At 41.6% G+C, this 27,799-nt stretch overlaps 1 protein-coding gene across 1 annotated transcript in view; it reads right to left on the reverse strand.

Annotated features, from left to right (window-relative positions):
- The window catches only part of SCN11A (sodium voltage-gated channel alpha subunit 11), a 139,532-nt gene that overhangs the window by 41,908 nt on the left and 69,825 nt on the right, over nucleotides 1-27,799 (reverse strand). Inside the window, exons 11-21 of the mRNA XM_043885574.1 lie at nucleotides 23,900-24,041; nucleotides 23,110-23,307; nucleotides 22,055-22,228; nucleotides 19,471-19,600; nucleotides 18,210-18,448; nucleotides 12,890-13,069; nucleotides 9,720-10,088; nucleotides 6,872-7,294; nucleotides 4,475-4,594; nucleotides 3,631-3,745; nucleotides 962-1,116 (exon numbers count right to left, since the gene is read on the reverse strand). Of these exons, the coding sequence (XP_043741509.1) occupies nucleotides 962-1,116; nucleotides 3,631-3,745; nucleotides 4,475-4,594; nucleotides 6,872-7,294; nucleotides 9,720-10,088; nucleotides 12,890-13,069; nucleotides 18,210-18,448; nucleotides 19,471-19,600; nucleotides 22,055-22,228; nucleotides 23,110-23,307; nucleotides 23,900-24,041 (2,245 nt within the window). The remainder of the gene's footprint in view (nucleotides 1-961; nucleotides 1,117-3,630; nucleotides 3,746-4,474; nucleotides 4,595-6,871; nucleotides 7,295-9,719; nucleotides 10,089-12,889; nucleotides 13,070-18,209; nucleotides 18,449-19,470; nucleotides 19,601-22,054; nucleotides 22,229-23,109; nucleotides 23,308-23,899; nucleotides 24,042-27,799) is intronic.

Consider the following 27,799-nt stretch of genomic DNA (forward strand, 5'->3'; position numbering starts at 1 on the left):
GGGGAACTAAGTACTCCATTCACTTGGGATGATAAATACTAAGAGAATTTAGTTTTACATTACGGCCATTTTAAGAGGAAACACAAGACATAATGGGAGGGAGAGAGAGAAACATGTAGGTGATAAAACAGAAAATACTGTTGCTCAAGGTGAGGGTATGTGTGCAGAGGAGGAAAGAAGGACAACAAGGTGAGGAGAGAGAGCAGAAAGGAGTTCATGACCATATGGCTAGGGAGGTTGATCGATTCAGTTATTTCCAAAGCTCATCAGAAATCACAACATACCTCAATTTAGGATACACCTAAAACAGTATCTTTTCCCCTCCTCTCAAAGGATCATGAGTGGTAAAAAATACCAAGGCAACTTATATCCTATTCTAGCCCCTGTAGACTTCTCCTCCTAAACATTTTATCTTTTAGAAAGCAACACGAGGACCATCAGGAAAAAAGAGAATAGGAGCATTGCCATCTAGAGGAGGAAACATGTAGGATACATTGAAAATGTCTAGAAATCCTCCAGGAATGATGGACAGACTTGGAGTTAAGGTCAAGATTCCAATAGCCACTTTAAAGTGCCAGTCTGGGGACTTCCCTGGTGGTTCAGTGGTTAAGATTCTGTGCTTCAGTGGCAGGGGGCACAAGTTTCATTCCTGTTCAGAGAACTAAGTTCTCACATGCTGTGTGGCATGGCGAAAAAACAAACAAATAAATAAACACATAAAAAAGGGCTGACGTGGGTCATGCGTCCCACAGGTAAAGCATCTTCAGCTTGGGGATTTCCCAGCTGTAGCATTTCTTCAGAACATACTGGCAAAATCCTGTCCCCTAAGGGGCTACACCAACAGAAATCCCACTTCTTCCTAGTTTCCCCACATTCACAGTTCCTTGAAGGGCCAAGTCAGAATGAAACCACCCAGCCGCCTTGCCCCCCAGTGTCCCCACAAGACCATGACACAATTTACCAGTGCCCCACTGCTCAGCAGAATCACAAAGATAATAAAGCTCTCAAACCAGCTGTGTTTCACTATCTGGTAGCAGGTTTTTCGCAGGCTCCACCATGTGATCCAGGAGGACTTTCTCTTGTCCACAGTACAGCATAGAGAGCAGCAATTCAGGCCTACAAGCAATTAGAGAATCACTATCATTAGTGTCTATAATACATGTGCATTACTAGCCCAACTCTTCACCCTCCTTGTACACACCGTGTAACTTTGCAAATCCTCCAACTAAAGAGTTGGAGTCTTTTTCCAACACTTTGAATCTGGGTTCAGCCATGTGACAACATTTGGTCAACACAGCAGAATAGGGGTCATCATATGCCAATTCAGACTCAGTGAGAACTTTAACAAAGATACAGAACTATAGAAAGTATTAAAAAGAACCAGTGAGAACTGAAGAAAATAATAACTGAGATGAAAAAGAATACAACACTGAGATGAAGAATACAATAACTGAGATGAAACCGTTGAGAGGATGCAGAAGAATGAAATTAGTGATCTGGAAGACAGGTAGTGGAAATTACCCCATCAGGATAGCAAAAAGAATTTTTTTAAATGTGAAGAGCTTAAGGGATCCCTGAGACAACATCAAGTATACTAACATTAGCAATATAGGGGCCTCAGAAGGAGAAAAGAGAGAAAAAGGACAGAAAACTTATTTGAAGAAGTAATGACTAAAAACTTCCCTAACCTGGGGAAGGACAAAGACACCCAAGTCCAGAGATGGGAGCACAGAGATTTTCAAACAAGATGAACCCAAAGAGATCCATGCCAAGACACATTATAATTAAAATGTCAAAAATGAAAGATAGGGACTTCCCCAGTGGTCCAGTGGTTAAGACTCCATGTAATCAATGAAGGGGGCATGAGTCTGATCCCTGGTCAGGGAAATAAGATCCCACATGCTCCAAGACATGGCCAAAAAAAAAAAAATCATAAAAAAACTAAAGATAGACAATCTTAAAAGCAGTAAGGGAAGAACTAGTTACATACAAGAGGAACTTCATAAGTCTATTAGATGATTTTTCGGCAGAAACTTCACAAAGCAGAAGGACTGGCACAATATATTTAAATTTTTGACATTTTAATTATAATGTGGACTGCATTATTATCATGTTATTCAATTCTTTCCCACATTTTCTAGGTCTTTGTTGAAATTCTTACTAAAATGAAGTTCTCCATTTTCCTCCCTAGTTTGGTGAAAACTCTTATGATCATCTCTTTGAATTCTTTACCAGGTAAATTACTTAACTCTGTTTCTTTAGGATTTTTCCTGGGTTTTGTTTTTCTTTAGGGTTTTGTTCTTTCATTTGGAATATATTCCTCCATATGTTTATTTTGTTTGAATTCTAGTTTTTGTTTCTATGAACTAGGTTAAATGGCTACCTATCTTGGTATTCAAGGAACGGACTTGTGTGGAAGTGTCCCCTGTGTAGACAGCTTGCACCTGGCATCTTCAGCAGGATTACTGGGGCGGAAGCTTGCCAGGAGCAACTCCTGGGGAGCACTTAGGTATCTGAGGCCACCTATGTGAAGCAGCTGACGTTAGAGTGGGCTTGGGCTGCAGTCAGGCCTTGGGGAGTGCTAAGTCCAAGGCTACCTTGGTGGGGTAGCTAGAGCTGGAGTGAATGAGGGCTGGGGAGAGTTCTGGGCATGAGGCAAACAAAGGTGCTCTCTGCTGCCTCTGACCCCACACAGGGATCCAGTACTTCTCTGTGCATTTGGCAGAAGCTCTAGGATTAGAACATGGATTTCCTTCCTCTGTTCATGAGATTTCCCAGGCAAGAAAATGGGAGTAGGTTGCCATTTCCTTCTCTAGGGGATCTTCCTGACCCAGGGATCAAACCTGGGTCTCCTGCTTTGCAGGCAGATTCTTTACTGTCTGAGCTACCAGCGAAGACCTGACTAACACAGTAGGGTTGGTACATGGATCTCTTTCTAGTATAGTTTAGATGCCCTTTAAACTGCTATTTCCTTGTTGATCCCAAGGTGGGTGAGTCTGTGCTCTGGCCCCGCAACAATATCCCTTCCTACTCTAGGTCACTAAGTTGAGGGTGCAGTTCCCATGGATACCATGTCTCCATTTTTCCTACCTGATCCATATGTTCTATGTGCAGTAGCTGTTCTATCAGTCCTCAAGTCTTTTTCAGGGGGAACTGCTCTACAAGTTAAGTGTATATTTGGTGTTTCCATGGGTGGAGGTGAGCTCAGGGTCTTCCTACACCACCATCTTGGATGCCTTCTCCCAGAGAAAAATCTTGAGAGATGAGTTGAGCACCTGGCAAAAGCTCTAGCCAACCCCAAATTTATGGTCAAGTTCTCTTGATCTATGACCTCAAGGATATCCTGACAATTGATGTATTGGGAACTCTACCAAGTGGTAGGAATACTGGCTCAGTAGGCTTTCTAGAAAAGTTTTCCCAAGTTTCTACCCTAGAAGTTGGGCTGTTTGAACTGACCTCACCTGAATCAAGAATTTCCTGAAATGGTCTCAAGAATCCAGGAGAGACTCTCTTCACTTTTGTCTTCAGTAGAATTAGAAAGAAAGGATCTGTCAAACTATAGAGCTTCAAAGAATAAGAGAATCCCATCCAAATATTTCATGAACTGAATGTAGGAATATTGCCACTTACCTTTGGGCAAACACCTCTCTGGTTTCTTTTTGGGAACCATTTCAAGTACCCGCATAAAGGGATCCTGTGGATCAATGGTGCTACATTCTGAGAGCATACTCGTAGCATCAGACTTCTATATATCAGAACAAAGGAAAGGGGGAATCATTTCCCAACACTCTCTGTCATCATGGTTAATACCTAATATCTTATTTTAGGACTTTTAATGTATGAAACTAGATAGGTATGAGGGGTGTCTAGAAAGTATCCCTCTTGTTAGGTTCTTTCCTAAATGCTCTGACCAGCCCTGACTCCAAGACAGAATTCTCTAACTCCTTCCCCTTGGATGATGAAAGGTAAAAGCATATGACCCAGTATCTCAATCTTTTCCTCCCTCCAAATCTTACCTCTGATTTGCTGACAAACCATACACACAGAAGCCAGGTGAGGAGGAGGAGGCCACTTTACTGACAATGAAACTGTCAGCGACCTCAAGTCCCAGAATAATAGGCCTAGAACAGGGGTTGTATTGATTTTACTTTCCAGGAGACACTTTGGCAATGTCTAAAGACATTTTTTATTTTTGCAATGGTGGGGAGGATTCTATGTGCATCTCTAGTGGGTAGAGGCCAGAGTACTGATAAACACCCTACAATACACAGAATAGTCCACCATAATAAAGAATTATTATCTGGGTCCAAATGTCATCCTGGAGAGGCTGAGAAACCTTGGCCTAGATCTTTGATTAATGATCTAATTTTGACAGTTTGCTCTGTACTAATCTTGATATTTTTCCATAGTGGCTATTTTGAGCAAGCTAAGTGGATGAGCTATGTTTCTTCTGGGAACACCCTGGGAAAATTACCTTCCGGAGATTCTGTATTGACATAGGAGGATCATCTTCAGAGAATACATCAATTTCCACACTCTGAATTCCTGGACTAGTGGGATCCTTGCTCTTCTGATGGACTTCACTGGCCTGACACTGAGAAACCAAGAGTAGAATTAATACTCCTCCTGGACATCTCACTTGGGATGAAACAAGTTTGAATTCTATTCGGTGTTCTGTTTGTCATGAAAATTGTGACATTATTTAACTTTTTCTCTTTAATTTTAAAAACTGCTCCTGAAAAAACTCAAAATAATTCTGGAAAAACTATTATAGGAGACAGATAATGAAACTTACTCATAAGTAATATAATCAAAACAACATGATTTGATACAAAATTCAGCAAATAATTAAGAAGTGAAACTTACTGTATCCTTTCAATTCAATGGCTAAATAATAAATCATTTAATAAATGGTACTGGTATAATTAGTTATCTCTGAAAAAATACTACAATGCCATAATACAGTAAAAATGAAAATCGATAATCACTTGATATTCTAATGTAAAAATACATGAATAAAACTATTAAAAGAATAATTTGGAAAGTAATTCTTTTAGGTACAGAGGATTGGCTTAGCAAAATAGGTAACCAAAAGGCATAAAGAAAATAATGAAAATATATTATAACATAAAAATTAAAAATGAATTTTGTCTGATGACCTGCAGCTAAATCCAAGAAGGATATGCAAAGTCACATCTTAAGAAAGGTTTCATCCTAAAACATATGTGAAGGTTCTTGTGAATCTGACATTGTATGGGCATAATTTAAGAATGCTGCTCCCTGCTGAACACATATACACAAAAAACAGGTACATATTATCTATGGACCAGACACAGAACAAAATAAAGTAATAACAGTTTAAAGCATGCAGCAGGTAATGGAGAATAAAAGTGTCCCATGTGAAAAAGGAAACCATAGTTATATCCAAAGCTTGAAACTCTGGGCTAGATTGAAGTTCTTGTACTTAAAAGAGAAAGTTAAAAGAAGTTGTGGCCAATGCTTGGGGTTACAACTATACAAAGCTGCATGCCTAAGGAGGCAGGAGGAAGTACAGCCTCAGAAATAAGATCTGGGCAAAGAGAGCCACTGGCTTAGATCTGCAAAATGCGTAGTATCACTATTAGAGAAGAATCAGCTGCCAATACAAGACTTAGTTCTGAAATGGATCTCTTAGAAGGGTCTGTTAAAGATACCACAGAACTTAGCCTGAGGTGAGAGTGATAGACCCTCCCACAAAGATGAACTTTCAAATTTACATTCCAAAGTGTATGATGAGACAAACATAAAATCAGTAGTCCTCAAAAATTAACTACAGGGAGGTTAATTTACTTGAGGAAAAAGAACAAAATTAGTATAGTAATCTAAAAATGTCACTAAAATCAATACATTTATAAAAAAGATATTCAGAGTGTTGCTTCCTAGTTGGTACAGTAAGGAGCTCTGCAGAATGTTCCACAGTAAAATTAACATAAATGGTGGAAAATATTTGTAAAAAAATATTTAAGGTTTCTGTAAATTGTCCTAAGGGCATACAGCAAATGAAGAAATATTTACTTTAAAAAAAAAAAGTCTATGCTATTCAGTAATAACAGCAGGAATCTATGGCACTTTTGCCATGACCTGCTCTCTCGCTTCCCACCCCCAGCTCAGTTTGATGGAAGCTCCACTTTAGGCAGATGTGACCAAGAAGATGGGGCTCCCTCTGCCCTCGGCTCCCAATGAAGAGATATGTGTCTCCTTAGAATGTGCAGGTCACCAGCTTTTCTCATCTCCTCCAAATCTGAGCTGAAGAGGCTAAATTTCTGGTGAATGTGGTCAAGAAGTTGGATTTCTTTTTTCATTTCAGTTACTACTCATAGGACAGAGACTCTATTCCAAGTTCAAAACCTTGGCAATACTGGGGCCCTGATCTCCCTTACTCCAGCTAGTTTGCAGGGCAGAGATTCCATGCAGGAAGAGGGAGGCTGAGAGATGAGAGACCACTGCCCCTCGGAGCACCCCAGGTAGTGGCTAAGACATCCTCCCCAGGGTGGCAGGCAGTTCATAAGAAACAAAGTCTCTTTTTACGCTATATCCACTTCACCTTCCACACTCCTTTTCCCACCTTTCAGTCAGCTCCCACTCTGTATTTCTGTCGGTGCTCAACCAAAGGCATTTGACTCCCTCGTTGCCCCAGCCCACTCTGAACGCCTCTGATATCTCCCACCTGTGCCACATGTGGGACCATGATTAGAACCAGCCCCAGATGTGCAGCCACCACATTTTGTACCTTTATCATCTCTGCATCGTGCTCAGGACAGGGCAGGCGACCAGTACCCCATGGCAACTCCAGCTTTAAACGATCTCTGAGTCTGCGTATGAGCCTGCATACCTGTTTTCCAGCCTCAGGTTGTGTGACAGCCTGTGCCTTGTCTTCACCAGGGGATTCAGCATCATCTTCTTCCTCTGCAAGTGGGGCCAACCAAGTCCGCTCATGCAAGGTCATTGGTACAGAAGTTAGTACACCAAACTCCTCCCAGATCTCTGGGCCCTTTCTTATCCCTGTGACCAGGGGAATGATATCTTTGCTCTCTCCACCAGGGCCTTCAGTCACCTCTTTTTGCTTTGATAAATGTTGCCTCCTGCACTGCTTCCTGAAAAAATGCTCAAGAGTATGCATTACAAAACAAAAAGCCCAGCGAAAACGATCCAGGGCTACCTGGACTTTGGTTTTCTTGACCTTTCCTTCCAAGTGTCCATTTCTCTCCTCATTGCTGAAGGAATTGAGTAGTAAGGCAATGAAGAGGTTGAGAACCTAGGAAGGGGCAAAGAGAGAGGGACATAGGGAAAATTTAGCAAAGGAAAGAATACAGTAGGGTTCCACAACAACTTTTCCCCAAGACTAGAAACAAAATCAAATGAACGTTCTATGTCCTTCTGTCTCCCAAGAAAGTTCATCTATAAAATAAAGAAAAGGAGAGAAGATTGAGGAAATAATAGAGACATCAAGATAAGACCAAAGAAAACTGAAGTTAAAGGGTGCAAACAGCCAGATGCAGTCTGTCTGTGTATAAGCAGTGGGTATTGTAGAGCCTGGCCAGGGTAAGGTGAAAGGCATAACCATGTGGCAAAATCAGAAGTGGATATTCCTTGGGGATCAGCCAGAATCATGAGGTAGGACTTTTGCTGGCATTGCCCACATGGATATGAGTCTAATGTCTAGGACCGCTGTACTATGAGGGCCTCTCCTATCGGCACAGTTTGAGAGATGGTACGCTTGTGCAGGTTTTTTACCTCTTTTGTTTGTGGCTCTCACCAGTTCAAAAATATACAGCTTTCTGGGGAAAGTGTTTTGTGGGTGTTAATGGGTCCAGTCACTCTTCCTCAGTTTCACCATGAGAATTCCCAAGTCTGAATCTTTGCTCAAGTTACCCTCTATTTGCTAAGTCCTCTGTTGCCTCTGAAGTGCCTTTTTCAAGTACCATGTCTCCCACAATGTCTTTCTTAGCATTCCCTTCCCACTCCCTTGATCTTGCATATTTCCTGCTGTCTACTAACACCATTTATTAGATACTGAGGACAGTTAATTATACTTGTATGAGGATCATTAATTATATTTGCACGATAGTCCCAACTCAGTTCTGAAGATCTTATGCTCAGGTATCCTTGTCTGTCTCCTATCACATCACACCCTCAATGGTGTACACTTAATTAGTTTCTCCATAGACCATGTTTCCAGCTGTAAGTAACAAATACAGGGCACGCTTACATAATAAGAAAATGCCACATGACAAGACGTTTGAAACTAAAAGACGGGACCAATTATGCCTTGACAATAGGTTTGTTCCACCTTCAGTCTACCTTCCTTAGTGCTGACTTCGTCTTGCTTTGGTACTTCTCATGGTTGCATGATGTTTGCGGTTCCACCAAGAGTCACAGTCATAAAAGGGCTGGAGGAAGAAAAAGGATCACTTTTTTCATCATTCCTCCTTCCTCCTCTCCTTGTCCTCCTTTCCTCTCATCCTCCTTCTTTTAAACAGCAAGAAACCTGACTCTATGGACATTTCTTTACATCTTTGTTGTTACTGTTCAGTTGCTCAGTCGTGTCTGACTCTTGGCAACCCCATGGACTGCAGCATGCCAGGCTTCCCTGTCCTTCACCATCTCCCAGAGCTTGCTCAAACTCATGTCCATGGAGCTGGTCTTGCCATCCAACCATCTTGTCCTCTGCTGTCCCCTTATCCTTCTGCCTTCAATCTTTCCCAACATCAGGTCTTTTCCAATGAGTCGGCTCTTCCCATCGGGTGGCCAAAGTATTGGAGCTTCAATATCAGTCCTTCCAATGAATATTCAGGGTTGATTACCTTTAGGATTGACTGGTTGGATCTTCTTGCAGTCCAAGGGACCCTCAAGAGTCTTCTCCAACACCACAGTTTGAAAGCATCAATTCTTCGGCACTCAGGCTTCTTAATGGTCCAACTGTCACATCCATACATGACCACTGGAAAAACCATAGCTTTGACTATACAGAGCTTTGTAGGCAAAGTAATGTCTCTGCTTTTTAATATGCTGTCTAGGTTTGTCATTGCTTTTCTTCCAAGGAGCAAGCGTCTTCTAATTTCATGGCTGCAGTCATTGTCCATAGTGATTATGGAGCCCAAGAAAATAATAGCAGTCACTGTTTCCATTGTTTCCCCATCTATTTGCCATGAAGTGATGGGACTGAATGCCATGATCTTAATTTTCTGAATGTTGAGCTTTAAACCAGCTTTTTTACTCTCCTCTTTCACCTTCATCAAGAGGCTTTTTAATTCCTCTTCACTTTCTGCCATAAGGGTGGTATCATCAGCTTATCTGAGGTTATTGATATTTCTCTCCACAGTCTTGATTCCAGCTTGTGCTTTATCCAGTCTGGGATTTTGCATGATGTACTCTTTACATCTATGGACCAAATTAAGTAAAAAATTCCTACCTCAGTCAATCAGTGGCGATTTGAATAATCACTTGGAGTAGGATAGACATTGGGGCATCTTTAAAGTACTAGATGACAGGTTTTCTTTCATGCTTACCATACTGTCTTCAAATCAAATTCAAATGCAGATTTTTGAGTATTATATAACATTAAATTTAGAATACTATATTTAAATAACAATTTTCACTAGTAAAGTGTTGGAAAAGAAGCTAATGCATTTGTTTAGCCCATGCATTTAAAACAACAACAACAAAATGGAGACACTCACCACAAGTTTTCCAATCACCATGATTGACAGAAACACAATAATGCACAGTGTTGGGTTAGCTGCTTGCATACATTCCCACATGTTTTCAATCCATTCACCACAAAGGATGCGGAATACCACCAAAAAGGAGTGGTAGAAATCCCCCATGTGCCAGCGTCGTAAACATAGGACTTCAGGATCACAGGACTTTAAATGATTCTTTTTGGAACTGAATTTAGAGCCGAAAAGCTGCATGCCAACTACTGAGAAAATAAAGACCACAATGGCCAAGACCACAGTCAGGTTTCCAAGGGCTCCAACGGAATGGCCAATGATCTTAATCAGTGTGTTTAAAGTTGGCCAGGATTTGGCTAACTTGAAGACCCTCAGCTGTAAAAAAATAATAATAAAAAAAAAGACAATAAACAAAAATGGAAGAAAAGCCAGGTAGGACAAATTCCACCAGCTCAGCTATAATTCAAATGACTTGTTCCCAAACCATAGCATTTATAACTTTCAAAAGACTTTTCAAAGCCAAATCCATCCTAAACATGGTCAGCAACTCCATGCCCCAATCTGATATTCACCTGTATCTATTTTTTGTTTTAAAAATGAAACATTTGGTCTAATTTTTTTAAATGATAAAGACTTTGGGATCATGATGGTGGAACTGAGTATACACATTAATTAAACAAAATGAATATATTGGAACCCTGTATAATATTGGTTGTTGCTGTTGTTTAGTCACTAAGTCATGTCTGACTATTTTGTGATCTTCATGGACTGTAGCCCACCAGGCTCCTCTATCCATGGGATTTCCCAGACAAGAATACTGGAGTAGGTTGCCATTTCCTTCTCCAGGGGATCTTCTCCAGGGATTAAATTTGCATCTCCTGCATTGCAGGCAGGTTATTTACTGCTGCACCACTGGGGAAGCCCCCAATATGATGTTGTTCAGTCGCTAAGTCATGTCCAACATTTTGTGACCCCATGGACTGCAGAATGCCAGGCTTCCCTGTCCTTCACTGTCTATACTAAGGGTCAAAAACTCTGGGCCCAGGGCCAGATCCATTCCATTACCTGCTTTCATATGGCCTGAGAGGTGAGAAAGATTTTATACCTTTAAATGGTTGGAAATAATTTTTTAAACATTTCATTACACATTAAAATTGTATAAAGTTCAAATTTTCATGTCTGTAAATAAAGTTTTATTGGAACACTGCCATGCACATGCGTACTATAATGTCTACAGCTACTTTTGTGCTATGATGGCAAATTGAGAGGTTTCCACAGTGACCATATGGCCTGTAAGACTGAAAAAATTTACCATCTGGTGTTTACAGACAAAGTTTGTTAACTCCTGCATTATATAATTGAGCTCACAAGTTGATGTATTGCGCCTAGGAGGAAAAAGGCAATCAACTACTCAAGCCATGTTCTCTTTTTCCAGAGAGAAATTCTCTCCATGGAAACGTATAGACCTTACAGGAGACAATAACAGAAAAAAGCACAGTAACTAGTTTCACAGATTATTTCTTATATTAACTTTTAATGTAAACTGATGGTTTCACTCCAAAGTACAATCTTGTTAAGTGTCAACTTTTGGGTTGGCCCAAAAGTTCATCTGGGTTTTTCATAAGATGTTAAAGAAAAACCTGAACAAACTTTTCGGCCAACCCAATATTTGTGGAGGGGCAGGGAGATACTGCAGGTCAGTGAGACTTCTATCACAAGAGAGGGACCAGGACCACTGCTGTCTACACAGAGGGGAACTAGGGGCATCTCAGGGAGAAAATGTAGTTCTATTCTTGTCCACAGACAAAGTCATAGAACTCCTTGCCTCAGAGCATGGCTGTAATAAGCCTAACCATTAGTAAAGCAAATGTAATTTTGTTCACTCAAGCACCAATAAAACTTTAGGGAGCAGCCTGATAATGCCTGATTTTAAGCAGTGTGATTTTCTAATATATGCCAACTATAAAATGTATGCTTAAGTAACTGAATCAAATGTCTTATTCCACAGGTTGAGAAATCCTATCCACAGAGAAGGAGAAATATTGTATGACACCCTTTATATGTGAAATCCAAAAAGAAATTATATAAATGAACTTACTTGAAAAACAGAAAGAGACTCACAGACTTAGAGAATGAATTTATGGTTGCCGGGGAGAAGGATGGGGGGTAGAGATAGTTAGGGAGTTTGGGATGGACATGTACACACTGGTATATTTAAAGTGGATAACCAACAAGGACCCACTGTATAGCACATGGTACTTTTTTCAATGCTATATGGCAGCCAGGATGGAAGGTGAGTTTGGGGGAGAATGGATACATGTATATGTATGGTTGAGTCCCTTCACAGTTCACCTGAAAATATCACAGCATTGTTAATCAGCTATATTTCAATATGAAATAAAAAGTTTTTAAAAAGAAAAAAAGAAATCTTATCCAAGCTCCCTCCAAAAAAGTAAATCTTTGAAAGAGGACAAGAGGTAACCTTTTGCAGTTTCCTGATTCCCTTCCCAGATGTGATTTCTCTGTGATTTCTGCCCATACCTCCCATGGGGTCTGCCTTATGGTCATTTCTGGGCCATGTCTTATATTTTCCCTAAACCACAAAGCCCTTGAAGGCAGTGCTTCCCTCACCTTTGAGCCTTCCCCCGTACATATCAGGTACTCGGCAAAGGTTACTGGGGTGCCTCCAGTGGTTTGTGGATGAAGGGCAAAGACTACAGAAAAGGACCATGCTACTGGCAGCAATGAGGAGGGACGCTGTGGGACAACACCCGCTGGCAGCACCTGCCCCCACCCTGGGCTCTGTAGTACATACCCCCTTGGTAAGCTCAGCTGTGAGGGTGCCTGGCTTCGAGTTCTGTGGGGGAAAAAATGGTCGGAGGGGGTTGCACACAAAGCAAGGAGCACATCCTGACACCAGAAGATGTAAGTTTACGTCTGGTTGCCTGAAGGGTCATCTTGTGGCAGGGGAGGGAGGAGAGGAGGGGTTCGACTGAGAAGACCGTCTGGGACTTACAAGTGTATTATAGACCTGGGTGGCAGGAGGAGTGTGATTCTGCTTCTCAGATTAAGGTAAGACAGTAAGCTTTATTCTGAAACTAGTTATTGAACTCACTGAAGACTCTTCAATCCTGGCAGATAAGTTATTCAGTAAAATAAGAAAGTAAGTGCCTTACCACTCTTAAGGAACGAAATGATATCCAACTCCCTGAAACTATATGGTTTAATATCACATCTGCCAAACTCAGAAGAGCAACAACGCTGTCAAAAATGTTCCATCCTCGACGAAAGTAGTGGTAGGGATCCAGCGCAATGATTTTTAGGCACATTTCAGCCATGAAAATGCCAGTGAAAACCTACAGTGAGACAGAAGAAAAAAATGAGAAAAAGAAGGTATATCCAAGGGAATTACAGAAGTTACAAAAAAATAAACTGTATTCTCATACTTGATACAATTGATACCCTGCAGTCCATGAAAAAAAAACATCTACCACTGTAGCATGGACTTCACTTTACCTTTCCCCCTCTCCCCAACACCCCGTCCCACCATGGCCTCCACTCCAGTATCACCAAGCTAACAGGCATCAGGATGGAGAATAAATATTATTTTCCATTCTGTTAAAAAAAATAAAGCAAAACTGGCTTCTTGGTAGATGGCAGAGTAATAGGAAGAGTCAAGAAATTCCTCCTCTGAATTCTCTTTAAGATACTAATAACTCCAAAGCAAGGGGAGTACACAACAGCTCTGAAAAGTAAAGATAATTATCATTCATAAACCAAAAAACAAGAGCAGTTTATCTAAACACTCAGTCTCAACACTTTGGTCAGAAAAAAAAATTTTTTTTTTAAATTTTAAGGGCCCAGAACAGAGAATTGAAATAAAGACACTACCAGACAGCAGCAACCTGATATAGAGGATAAACCCTGAGTTGGTTATGGTTGAAAGAAAGGTTAGTGATTCAGAATATAATCTTAAAAACTCCCTCAGAATGCAGGGCACATCATTCCAGAACAAAATATTAAAGCATTAAAAGAAGGGAGCAAGAGTTTAAAAAGCACTAAACTATGTCTTTTCCACAGGAAAAATAATTCTTTGTCTTTAACAATTAGATAAATTCAGGCTTAAGAAATTTGCAAAATGTTGCACAGTAGCCAAATTCAAAGTTAAATCTATCTCCTATATCTTTGCAGAAAATAAGGCAAAGCATTTCTTCATAGCAAATAGCACATTCTCTATCATAAACACACACAGAAATTAAGCAGAAATGAGAAAAACCATAGTGTGAAAATAATACAGTAGTATAAAAAGGGTTTTTGGTTTTTGTTTTTTTTTATAAAAGATGGTTGGACTTCCCTTGTGTCTCAGGTGGTAAAAAATCCACCTGCAATGTGGGAAGCCTGGGTTCGATCCCTGGGTTGGGAAGATCCCCTGGAGAAGGGAAAGGCTACCTACTCTAGTACTCTGGCCTAGAGAATTCCATGGACTATACAGTTGCAAAGAGCCAGACACAACTGAGTGACTTTCACATAAAAAGGGTTAAAAATCTTTTTAAATGTTGTTCATTATAAGACTCTCCTCTTTAATTCTGGAAACAACAGCAACAACCTATAAATTATTAAATCTCTTTATTAAAAGTAACAGGTGAAACAGACATTTCTCCAAAGAAGACATACAGATGGCTAACAAACACATGAAAAGATGCTCAACATCACTCATTATCAGAGAAATGCAAATCAAAACCACAATGAGGTACCATTACACGCCAGTCAGGATGGCTGCTATCCAAAAGTCTACAAGCAATAAATGCTGGAGAGGGTGTGGAGAAAAGGGAACCCTCTTACACTGTTGGTGGGAATGCAAACTAGTACAGCCGCTATGGAGAACAGTGTGGAGATTTCTTAAAAAACTGGAAATAGAACTGCCATATGACCCAGCAATCCCACTTCTGGGCATACACACTGAGGAAACCAGATCTGAAAGAGACACGTGCACCCCAGTGTTCATTGCAGCACTGTTTATAATAGCCAGGACATGGAAGCAACCTAGATGCTCATCAGCAAAAGAATGGATAAGGAAGTTGTGGTACATATACACAATGGAATATTACTCAGCTGTTAAAAGGAATTCATTTGAATCAGTTCTAATGAGATGAATGAAACTGGAGCCCATTATACAGAGTGAAGTAAGCCAGAAAGATAAACACCAATACAGTATATTAACGCATATATATGGAATTTAGAAAGATGGTAATGATAACCCTATATGCAAAACAGAAAAAGAGACACAGATGTACAGATTCTGGACTCTGTGGGAGAAGGCGAGGGTGGGATGTTTCAAGAGAACAGCATCGAAACATGTATATTATCTATAGTGAAACAGATCACCAGCCCAGGTTGGATGCATGAGACAAGTGCTCGGGCCTGGTGCACTGGGAAGACTCAGAGGGATCGGATAGAGAGGGAGGTGGGAAGGGGGATCAGGATGGGGAATACACGTAAATCCATGGCTGATTCATGTCAATGTATGACAAAACCCACTACAATACTGTAAAGTAATTAGCCTCCAACTAATAAAAATAAATGAAAAAATAAATAAATAAAAGTAACAGGTGGTCTATTTTTATAATGAAATGACTATTTGTAAAATACAACCCTAAAATAAAATGACACAAGTTAAAAGGATGGGCAAAGCTAAACCCCAGATAGGCAAATAAAAAGAAATCAAGAGTGGCAGAGAAAAATCAAAGCTCATATTTATCGTTTCCCTTTAAATATTGCTGCCTGTGTGTGGGTGTACTAAGTCTCTTCAATCTTATCCGACACTTTCCAGTCTTGTCTGACTCTTTGCGACCCTATGGACTTTAGCCCACCAGACTTCTCTGTCCACGGGATTCTCCAGGTAACTGGAGTTGGTTGCCATGCCCTCCTCCAGGGGATCTTCCTGACCCAGGGATCAAACCCGCATCTCCTGTGGCTACTGCACTGCAGGCGAATTCCTTACTGCTGAGCCATCAGGGAAGCCCCCAATACTGCTTTCTATCTCTAAAATGCCACAACCAGTGCCTAAAAGCATGCAGGGTTGTGTGTTCCACTTAACTGTGCAGGATTCATCTCCATCCCCTTTTGACCCACTCTTCCTCCTCCTGTCTCCTTCAGGTTTTAGGTGTCTTAGCCTTACAGCATCACTAGATGCCTGGGGAACCATCAGCTTTGCAATGCAATTCAATTGCTACTTTTGACTTCTCGGGAGCTCAATGGACTCCCCTTGATTCAAGCAATTCTGAAGCCTAGAGAGCCTATTTCTGAGCGTAGTCCACAGAACTCCACAGACCAGCTTATTCCTGCTCCACCCATCAGAGGATGGAAGTCTGAATGTGTTCCTTCAAGCCCAGTGCTCCAAGGCCTCCCATCATCACCATCATGGGGGCACAACAGATAAGGTGGCTGCTTCCTTTCTGCATGTGTAGCGAATGGGGTGAATGGAAGGGATGCACAGGCTACATAATCAGCTTTGCGTGTTTCTCTTCAATTTCCAGGACCCAGGGTCCAGCTGCCGCCTGTGTTTTCAGACACCAACAATGTCTCTGTGCCTCCTTTGGCCTCTGGAGAAGAATGTCAGTTAATTAGCCACCTTCCAACTGCAAAATGCAACTTCACCTCAGACCTGGGATGCCTGGTCAGTGGAAAATATGAGAGGTGGGCTTTGGTTACTTCCAATAGTTGGATCAACAGGTGAAGTGATAGACAGACCACCTTTGAAATTGGGAAGCCCTGTCTATGGAGACAACCCTGTCAGAGATTTTTTGAGTATTCTCTGGAACTTACCCAATAACTCTATCTACCAGGAGGTACTGAAAGATGGGCCCTGCTGACTCTGCTGAGGTAGGTACTGTGGCCCTGAGGTCACATAACATTCTCCCTCCAAATGAAACAACCTCATCAGGCCATTCTGGGACACCTCAACAGGAGAGAACCAAACACCCTGGCCTGGATCCCAGAAGACCCAGCCTGTTAGAAGGTTCATCGTGCAACATGGAGCCTAATCCAACACATGCATACCCAAAGGGCACTTCTTCCTAAAGGCAGTATGTGAAAAAGAACTTAAATACAGACTATCTATAAGGAGACCCACTCTGGTCTTATACTGTAGTTCCCTGCTCTTCTTCACGGGATATGGAACCAAAGGTGACAGGCAACTGTCTACAGTTCTACACCATCCTAAACTTGATGCATAGAGGCAGCTCTGTGGACCAACTCCTGATTCAATAGGTACTTTGGGTTCTTGTCAATGTAAAAAAATTTTTAAACATCCACACACGTACATACTTGGAAATATTCTGTGGGGCTAAAAATGATCATCTTTTCTAGTAAGACCATAAGAAATTAGTTTCTTCTTTGTATTTCCCTTGTTTTTAAAATTAAAAAAACAAGTATTGCTTTTTAAATTAGAAAAATAACATAAAACTTTAAGAAGAAAAAACTTGACATTCTGATAAGATTTTTAGCTAATTAACTCATTAGCAAATTAGGGTGGAACATTCACTGGGTACTTACTATTTCTGGTACTTGGGAAACTAATTTGCCCTTGGGCCTTCTGCAGGAATTATGAATTAAAGTGAACAGTTCTTGAAAAGTCTGTTCCCCTGTCTTAGTTTTCCCAATTTAACTGAGACTATTGAAGCAGGTTCATCTGGAACCCCACCCCAGTTCACTCTCCACCTCGCAACCCACTCCTGGGAAAGTAAACCTCCTTCAGCTTCCAGGCCCTGACTCACCTTTACAGGGAAAATAACACTTAGCAATGGCAGTCACATTATTTTGTGACACATGATGTCATCAACATCACTAGGTACCATGGTACTCATTACCATGGGTCCTTGGATATGGTTAATATTTTCTTGATTATCCAAGATAGTTGACCTTTTAAGATGTCTACTTACAGACTTCCTGGGTTGCACAGTGGAGAAGAATTTGCCTGCCACTGTGGGGGACAGAGGTTTGGTCCCTGGTCCAGGAAGATTCCACATGCCATGGAGCAATGAAGCTCAGGAGCCACGACTGCTGAGGCCACATGCCCTGAGCCTGCGCTCAGCAACAGGAGGAGCCCCCGCTTCTCACCACATTGAGAAGCCTCGGCACCGCAACGAAAAGTAGCCCCCACTCACTACAACTAGAGAAAGCTATAGAGCAAAGCAACAAAGACTCAGCACAGCCAAAAAACAAGATGTCTACTTGCTTCTGTCTTACCAATGAATGACTCTTTAGTCATCCATTAGACGACTAAAGACATCCCTTAGCATACTGGGTGAGCAGGGGCCCATTGAAAGTTACTGAAATGGGTAAAAATAAAATTCTAACAGTCATTTTTTCCCTCGACTCCACCTAAGAGGACCAAAGACCCATGTTAGGTTAGACCATGTACAAAATATCTAGACTTGAGAGAGCCATAATTCAAAGTGTGAAATATGTTCCATATTTTTAAAAACCTAGAATTACCAAGTTCCCTGTGTACAATATATTCTCAAAATTCTGGTCCATTTTGTAATGCTCCATGGCTAAGAAGACAGTGTTGATTATGATGCAGATGGTGATGGCCAGCTCAGTGAAGGGATCAGTCATCACGGTTCTCAGGACCTTCTTAATGCCTAGCCACCAGGGGCTACAGTCCCACACGAGGTATTTGGACGCCAGATTTTCCCCGCACGGGAGGCACGGCTCCTGTGATTTTTCCTGTTCTGGAGAAGAAGAATGGAAAAGCACTTGAGGAGTTAGCGCTGTGCCAGTCTGGCTGCTCTTTGCCTGTGTGTCCTTCTTCCCTCTTCCCCGGCACCTTCTGCGCTACAGCACGATCAGTCAAGAAGAGTGTTGATGTGTAGCTAAAAAGGTTTCCCACACTCGGCTTTCATGTGGCACGGTCGAGTAAAAGCCTTTATATGTGTTATGAGCACCTGGGAGCGGGGCTGCACTGTCAGAGATATGGATGGGAAAGTCAACACTGACTGCTGTGAACCCATGAGAGAGACAGACATGAGCCCAAGCTACGTTCACCCAAGGCAGACCAAGGTGGTGGCTATACCAGAGCACAGGAAGCTACCAGGGCCCAGGGGAAAGGGAGATATTCATCAGGGCCATCTACAAGCACCGAAACAAAAGGCATGCAATCAGTTGATTTCAGGTCAGAAAAGGCACCCTGAAAAAAAAAAAAGGCACCCTGATTTCCACACAGTGTTAGGGCTTCATGAGGGGACTCAGAAGTGCTAAGAATCCATTTAACCCCATTCTCGCTAGAACCTGAGTCCTGCCCTTGAACACCAACCCCTCAGTTTGGTCCCTGTTACCTGTTGTTAATCAGGTCCCTCAGATGGTACCAGCCTGCATGCACAGGTCTTCTGTTGCTCATGACAGATTCCTATTCTAATTTCATTGACAACTGTCACCTCCTGGAAACTTCTATGTCTTCTCTCCTTTGGCTGACTATCATTGTCACCAAAACCTCCTGTGACTGTGTGGCCTGAACAGGAAGTCTTCTTGGTGCTGTTGGTCCCACCATTACCCAAGCGGCAGCTCAGGGTAGGCCCATAGGGAAGGCCCGTTTCTTAAAAGCCATGTTGCTCACATGCTCCAAAGAAGCACTGGGAGTCACTTTGCAGAAGTACCCATGGTGGGTTGCAGAGGGCTTCTAGGGAGCTGGAGAGAGGGAGAAGGGAAGGACACTGTTGAACTTAGGCTCCCCCTTGGTCTGGGAGGCAGAACTTACCCTGCATGGTAATGGTAAGGATGCTGACGGCACTCAGCGCTCTCTGCCTTTGGAAGGAGTCTCTGTGCTCATCACAGTGGTCCACTGACAGATTCTGGGACAGTCGTTTGGTTTGCTCAAGGAGGTGTGGCTGTAAGAGAAGGCATGGTGGACCTTCTGAGGGAAGGGGTGGCCTCTCCTCAAAAGCTGACAAACTTTGTTTCAATGACACATGCAGTGAAGATGCTCAACTCACTTCAACTTCACTGCATGCCAAAGGTTCAATTTTCTTAATTCACATTTAATACATAAGAGGAATATGGGTTGAACATTCATATTTTTATGTATCCACATTTCTAGAGTCTAGAGTTATACCTACAGAAACATTTATTTCTCTGTGTTGTATTCATTGTCAACAACAACAACAAAAAAATTACAAAAACTAATGCACAATGGTTAGGGGTATGAAAGCAATAAAAAGTGTAATTTAGAAACAATGTTTGAAAGGGGCAGAAGTGGAGGATAAATTCAGAAAGGTGAATTGAGGCCAGCCAGTGAAGTGCCTTGAGTGGCTGTCTAAATAGATTTTAAACAGACAGTAACTCAGACCTTCCTAGTGTTTCAGGGGTTAAGACACTGCACATCTAATGAAAGGGGCATGGGTTTGATCCCTGTTGGGGAACCAAGATCCCACATGCCATGTGGCAAAAATGCCAAAAACAAACAATAAAAAAAAACCCAAAACAAAACAAAAAAATTTTGTAACTAAGGACAGTCATATAAAGATCACAAAATCCTTATACTAGTAAACTTCAGGTACTCTTTCAGGCTGTGTCTAAGAGTTTATTGATTTTCACCTTATCTAAAATTCTAAAGTATCTAGAAATTAAAAGACATAAACCTTATAAACCTTCAGCTATCCAGAAAACTCAGGTAACTGTAATTACCTATTCCCCCAAAAGTTCTGACCAACCATGGCCTTATAGGGAACTATCCCTTTGTTCTAAAGGCAGCCTATAGTCTTACAATAGCCATTTCTTATTATTTTATTAACAGTTAAAGGGAAAAGACATTTTATGTTAAGAATGAGGAAAAACATCTACAATACTAAAAAAATGCATGCAATTTCTTGACTATGCTGTGATTTGACAGCAAAGAAGCCTAGTCTAAACCATGGGATCTTACCCTGTCATTCCACCAGGGAACTGCTCACAGCAGTGGGGGAGGTCCATCCATCTACTTCTTCAAAGGCCCCTGAACTCTCTTTCCCCATCCCAGGATCAGATATGCACACCCACTTTCTGCCTCCTTCATCTTTCCACTACCTCAGGAAGGAGGCTCTAGCCATTATTCCCTGGCCTGTATCTCCAATATCCTCCTCTCTTCTGATTTCTCTTCCTCAGAACTAAATCATGTTCAAACATCCCCCACCTTAAATAAGATTTCTTTTTCTACATCACACCCTCTCATAGCTTCTTTTCTGCATATCCCACTGCCTAAACAAGAGCCTGGCTTGAATGCCCCATGCTGCTGCTGCTCAGTCCCTAGTCACGTCCCACTCTTTGCAACCCCGTGGACTGCAGCACCCTTGCATATAGGGTAAAGAATTAACTCCCTGGCTTGGCTTCAAGGACTATTGTAAATAGTCTGCATCTTACCACTAGAGCCTCTTGCCACCATCCCCACCAACCTCACACACACACACACACACACACACAGAGGTGTGTGTACACATGCACATTTTCTATTGGGTCATGTTCTACTCTCCTTTGCTTCCAGGCCTATGCATGTGCTGTTCTCTCTGCATATGGAGCTTCATTCTTCCTTTAACCTGGTTAATTCATCCCTTCAGCTTACACACTACTTCCTCTAGGAACTTTTTTCTGATCCACTGCTCTTTTCCCTGTCCCCATCAAGTCTGGGGCTGGCGGTCTGAAACAGATGTTATTGTTGGTCCCATCCATACATCCTCAGGCTTTCTTTGGCAACCCAAATAACTTTCACCCTAATACATAGCAAGTCATAAATTATTGTTTCCTGACTCCAGAAGTCTTGAACCAATGATAGGCCAAAGGTAGTGTATAAATAGTGGCCTCAGTCCAAGGAGATTAAACTGACTTAATAACGCACATCAATTGACCACCTTCTCTTCCATGTATTGCTTCTCCTCTCCTTTCTCAGTACTTCCTGCGATCACTTCCCAAATAATCTACTTGTCTAAGGTCTCTAACATTTGCCTTGGAGGAAATAAACACTGCCCCTGAAACATTGCTCCTGCTCTGCTCTCCCTGTGACCTCATGTTGGTTATCACACTGAACAGTAACTGCCTTCTTGTCACTGTGCCTGCCTTATGAGATGTCTGTGTTATATATCCCATGTATCCCCAGTACCTACTCCAGTGCCAAATAAACACTGTCAACACTTTAAACAGACATTTGTAAATAAATGGATAACTGAATAGACCCATGGATGCAGGGAAGTATGTGCAAATAGATGAATGGATAAATGACTAACTGAACGAATGAATCCTTTCAATTAGGTTGACAACTTGACCTGTCCCCCTGAGCAGTGCTCAAATATCGTAGTTCCTTGGCCAAAACTTGCCTTTTTTGAAGAATCTTCCTCAGAATCTGATCCTGGAATCTGGTCTTGCCCAGACTTTCTTAAAAAGAAGGATTTTCTTTTCTTACTACCAAATAGCTTTCTCTTCTTTGGGGAAAAAGATGATGCTTCAAGGGAATTAAGTGAACTTCTGTCAATTCCCATGGCAACCAGAGCCTTAAAAAGTGAACAAAAGCAATTAATGAACAGATCACACTCCTCATAGAACACTGCAAACGACTTCCACCTTGGTGAGCATTCTCCCCTCTCTTCTGGTAGCACTGGACCATTTCAACTGCAAATTGCCCAACTGGAGTATGCTAGCTTCATCACTGTTTCTGTGGGGAATGTGTCCTGTTTGTTCATGATATTCCAGCCCTTGAAGGCAGGGTTGACTCTCCAATATCTCTGTGCCACTAACCCTTAGCACAGTGTCCTGTATGTGCTAGGTACTCACTAAATGTCTGCGTTTAATGATGCAGATATCAAGCACTTAAGAGGGGTTTCCTCCTGACAAATCTCTGCAGAGGATGCTTTTCTTGAAACTTAAAACTGCCTTGAAATCTTAAAACTGAATCTTAGAATCTAAGAACTGAAAAAATATCAAGATGCCAGTGAAACAATAAGAAGGGCCTGTAAATATAACAGGAATTACAAGAAGGGAGAGATGATCACGACTATCATCTCTACAGCCAGCACGATTGCTTTCCAAATGCTCTCAAGCAAAGTCCCTGGACACAAATATCTCCAGCTTCCCACAAGAAAGCCTAGAGCAGAGCCTTCCTTTTCACACATATATCTAGCCAGCAATTTTGGATCTGTCTTTGAAGGCTCACATTCAGAAAGCCAAAGATCATCAAAATCCCTTTCTCAAGAGCCCTGTGTCTGGGCATCTTCGTGAAAGACTGTAGCAGAGCCAGCTTCAAGGGGCCTAAAAATTCTCAGAAAATCACCAGTTGGGAAAGCACTGAGGCCAGGCCTTGTGCTTAAGTGTCAGACCTCACAGCCTCTGGGATGCCTCCAAGCAGATCCCACTAACAGATATCATGTGCCCCTACCTCCTTCTCCTCCTTTAACAGTTGCTGGGCTTCCTGAAACATCTTCTCCTTGGCTTCTGTTTCAGCAGCTACATTCTTGTTCTGTTCCTCATAAGTCATGGTGACAACAGCCAGGGTTAAGTTAACCAAGTAGAAAGAGCCCAGGAAGATGACCACCACAAAGAAGAGGACCGAGATGAGCCCTGAGGTACGCACGGTCTGCAAGGGACAGAACACATGGGGTGACTTCACCTGGAGCAGAGATTATACAGTAGTGATTGGTCTCTCCCCAGCCTTGATTGGCTCAGCTGCCCACAACCTCGTCTATTGCCTCCCCCATCAACTGGAGCTCCTGATGCTCTGTCCCTCAGTGAGGAAGTACCATCTGTACGTTCACACAGAAGTCCTAGTGACTTGACTATGACTTTCTCATGGGTATTTGTGTTTTTTACATAAAAATGGCAAGAGAGAACAATGCAGCATGAAGGCTGAAGTACTAGTGGTGGAACTGCAGTCAATGGGGAGTCTGGTGAGGGGTGATATTTCTAGGAAGAGTTTTTTGTACTCTTCTTCCAGATATCACATTTATAGTCTTTTTAATGTTTCTAATGGAATTCTAAAAGAGAATTTAACAGCACAATTATTAAGGATAAAAAAATCCATGACAAAGGTGAAGGAAAGATGGTTGGTTATAAATAAATGATAGATAAGTGGTGGAAAGGGAGAGAGGGAGAGAGGGAGGCAGGGAAGCAGGGGGCGGCAGGGGGAGGTGGAGAGAGAGGGGGGGAAATAGAATGAATAAATAAATAACCTGTCGATAAAGCTTCTCCCAGGAATCTTGGGTCATAAGCCGAAACATGGCAAGAAAAGACCAGCCAAAGTTGTCAAAATTTGTGTAATTATAGTCAGGATTTTTTTTGGTTTCTGTGCAGTTATATTGTTCAGGACAAGCGCTAGATATTGGAAACAAAGGAACAGAGAAAGAATTACATACTCTGCAGCCGAATCCCCCCCGCCCCCACCCTGCCCCCCCCACACACACACCCTGCCCAGGGCACTGGTTCTTCCAAGAACAATGAGCTCACACTCAAAACTCCTAGGTGAAGAGAACATTTGTAGAGTCTCACCGCTCATCTTCCAAACCTCCCAGTCTATGTCTAAACATGGGTATTCATAGGCTCTTCTCAAACACATTGATTAGAAAGTTCACATTGGCAGTTTTTCATTAAAAAAATGAAGTGTAATGACTTAGTGAACAATTTACAGTTAAAAAAAAAAAGGACATACAATGAATTGATGTCTCCCTCTCTCCCCAGACACCCAGTCCCACTTTATAAAGGCACAATTAAACAGTTACTTTATTAATTTTCCAGAAGTCTTCTATGACTATAAAAGCACATGTCTATCAATATACATCTTCTATAATACATGAACATGAGCATTCTTTGAACACTCTCTTGCACTTTGCTTTTTTCATGGAATGATACTGACTGGAGTTCTTTCCATATCAGCATACAAGGAAATGTCTCATTTTTTGTGTGTCTTACATTTCTGGGATTTTTATAAATGCTTTGCTAATGCTGAATATTTAGATTACAATTGCTATCAGTCCCCTATTATTACAAACATTTGGGTTTTACTTTAAAAACAGTAGATATTTTGCATATGGGTCTTGCCCACATCACCAAAACACACAACATTGAGTGCATTTATCAAATACACTAAGAGTATGTATTTTTTTAGTCTGAAATATAGTATTCTTATCAGAGTAACACATGCTGTGGTTTTAAACACTCACATGGCACCACAAGGCTTGTAATGAAAACCACTCCAGCATTCTTCAACTTTCATTTATACACCCCAAATTCAACAACTTTTAGCTCTTTCAGGTCCATATCTCTAAATATGGTGCTTTTACTGGGAGGAGATCAAGATGGCAGAGGAGAAGGATGCTGAGCTCACCTCCCCCAGTGAATACATCAAAAATAGGTCTACATGTGGAGCAATTCTCAATGAAAACAAACTGGACACTAGCAGTAAACTGGATATAAGAGTGTAAAGAAAGATCCATACAGAGTCAGGTAGGAAAGGAGGAGAAGCAATTAGGTTGGGACTCACACCCATAGGAAGGGGCACAGAAGAAAGGGATATCAGAGGCTCAGAGATCCTTCCTGGGGGGTAAAGGGTTCGAATTACATCCTGGGCAGGCCAGCCCTAGGGTCTAACACTAGGATAAAAAGTTCCCTTAGCTGATTTGAAAACTAATGGGATTTACAGGAGGGCTATAACAAACTGAGACTCTGCTCACAAGGACATACACATGTTTGCTTAATCTCAGGAATAAGGTGGATGCCCACTCTCACCACTTCTATTAACTTGATATTGGAAGTCCTAGCCATAGCAATCGGCCAACTTGATATTGGAAGTCCTAGCCATAGCAATCAGCCAAAAAAAAGAAATGAAAGCCATCCAAATTGGAAGAAAAGGGACTTTTCTGGTGGTCCAGTGGCTAAGACTCTACATTCCCAACGCAGGGGACCCAGGTTTAGTCCCTGGTCAGGGAAGTAGATCCCATGTGCCACAATCAAGAATTCACATGCCACAACAAAGACGGAAGACCCCTAATTAAACATGAAAGCTTTTGCACAGCAAAGACCATAGCATTAGTTGCTCAATCGTGTCTGACTCTGCAAACCCATGGACTGTAGCCCACCAGGCTCCTTTGTCCATGGAATTCTCTAGGCAAGAATATTGGAGTGGGTAGCCATTTCCTTCTCCAGGGGATCTTCCAAACCAAGGATCAAACCCAGGTCTCCTGCAGCCTTTACCATCTGAGCTACCAGGGAAGCCCAAGATGAGAAGACAACACTCAGAATGGGAGAAAATAATTGCAAGTGAAGCAACTGACAAAGAATCAATCTCCAAAATATACAAGCAGCTCAGGAAGCTCAGTATCAGAAAAACAAACAACCCAATCAAAAATGGGCAGAAGATCTAAACAGACATTTCTCCAAAGAAGACATACAGATGGTTAATAAACACATGAAAAATGCTCAAAATCACTTATTATGAGAGAAATGCAAATCAAAACTGCAGTGCAGTATTACCTCACACCAGTCAAAATGGCCATCATCAAAAAATCTATAAACAGTGCTGCAGAGGATGTAAAGAAAAGAGAACCCTCTTGCACTGTTGGTAGGAATGTAAATTGGTAACAGCCACTATGGAGAACAGTACGGAGATTTCTTAAAAAACTAGGAATAAAAGTATCATATGACCCAGCTATCCTACTACTGGAAACCATTCTAAAAAACACATGTACCCCAGTGTTCACTATTTACATAGCCAGGACATGAAAGCAACCTAGATGTCTACTGACATATGAACAGATAAAGAAGTTGTGGTACACATATACAATGGAATATTACTCAGCCATAAAAAGGAGTGGATTTGAATCAGTTCTAATGAGATGGATGAAACTAGAGCTTGTTATAGGGAGTGAAGTAAGTCAGAAAGAGAAATGCAAATATCATATATAATGCATCTATATGGAATCTAGAAAAATGGTACTGATGAACCTATTTGTAGGGCAGGAATAGAGACACAGACATAGAGAACATAGTGGACACAGTGGGGGAAGGAGTGGGTAGGACTAAATGAGAGTAACGCTGAAACATATACATCACCACATGGAAAACAGATAGCTAGTGGGAATTCTCTGTATGACACATGGAGCTCAGCCTGGTGCTCTGTGATAACCTAGAGGGGTGGGATGGGGTGGGAAGTGGGAGGGAGGTTCAAGAGAAAGGAAACGTATGTATATCTGTGACTGATTCATGCTGATGTATGGCAGAAACCAATACAACACTAGAAAATAATTATACTTCAATTAAAAATAAGTAATAATTTTTTTAAAAAGATGGAAGATCCTGTGTGACACAACTAAGATCCGGCACAGCCACATAAACAGATATTCAAATTGGAAGGGAAGAAGTAAAACTGTCACTATTTGCAAATAATATGATACTACAGATAGAAAATTAAAGCCTCCATCAAGAAAACTGTTTAGAACTAATAAATGAACTCAGTAAAATGTTAGGAATCAAGATTCAGAAATCTGTTGCATTTTATATACTAAAAATGAACTATGGGCATGTATGTCCTCTTGAGGATCATTCTAGAGAGCTCAATAAACCTTGTATCAGATTAAAGTCTAACATGTCTAGTAAGTCTGACCTAATCAGAACCTGTGACCACTACAAGACTTCCCTAATTTTACAGACAGGGTTACATCTCTGTTATTTCTCTCTGTATTTACACTCATCACACTCTCAAGAATTTGCTGTACATCTTTCTTCCCTGAAAGATGTCAGTTTCAAGAGGGTAGCACTCGTTTATATGTACTTGGATTCCTAGGACCTAAGACAGAGTTTGGCATGCTGTTGGCCCTTGATACATATTTATTATTGAGAAACGAATGTAGTCTATTTCATCAGAGTGCCTAGCATATTATCTTAATTTGAAATACACTCAGACCTCCCTGGTGGTGAGGAGATAAGAATAGCCTGCCAATGCAGGGAACATGGGTTCAATCTCTGGTCTGGAAAGATCCCACATGCTGAGGGGCAACTAAAGCCCATGCACCACAACTACTGAGCCCACACTCCACAGCCCAGGAGCACAGCCGATGAGATCCCCGTGCTACAGCTGC

This window comes from Cervus elaphus, chromosome 24, assembly GCF_910594005.1.
Source record: "Cervus elaphus chromosome 24, mCerEla1.1, whole genome shotgun sequence".
NCBI classification, from domain to species: Eukaryota; Metazoa; Chordata; class Mammalia; order Artiodactyla; family Cervidae; genus Cervus; species Cervus elaphus.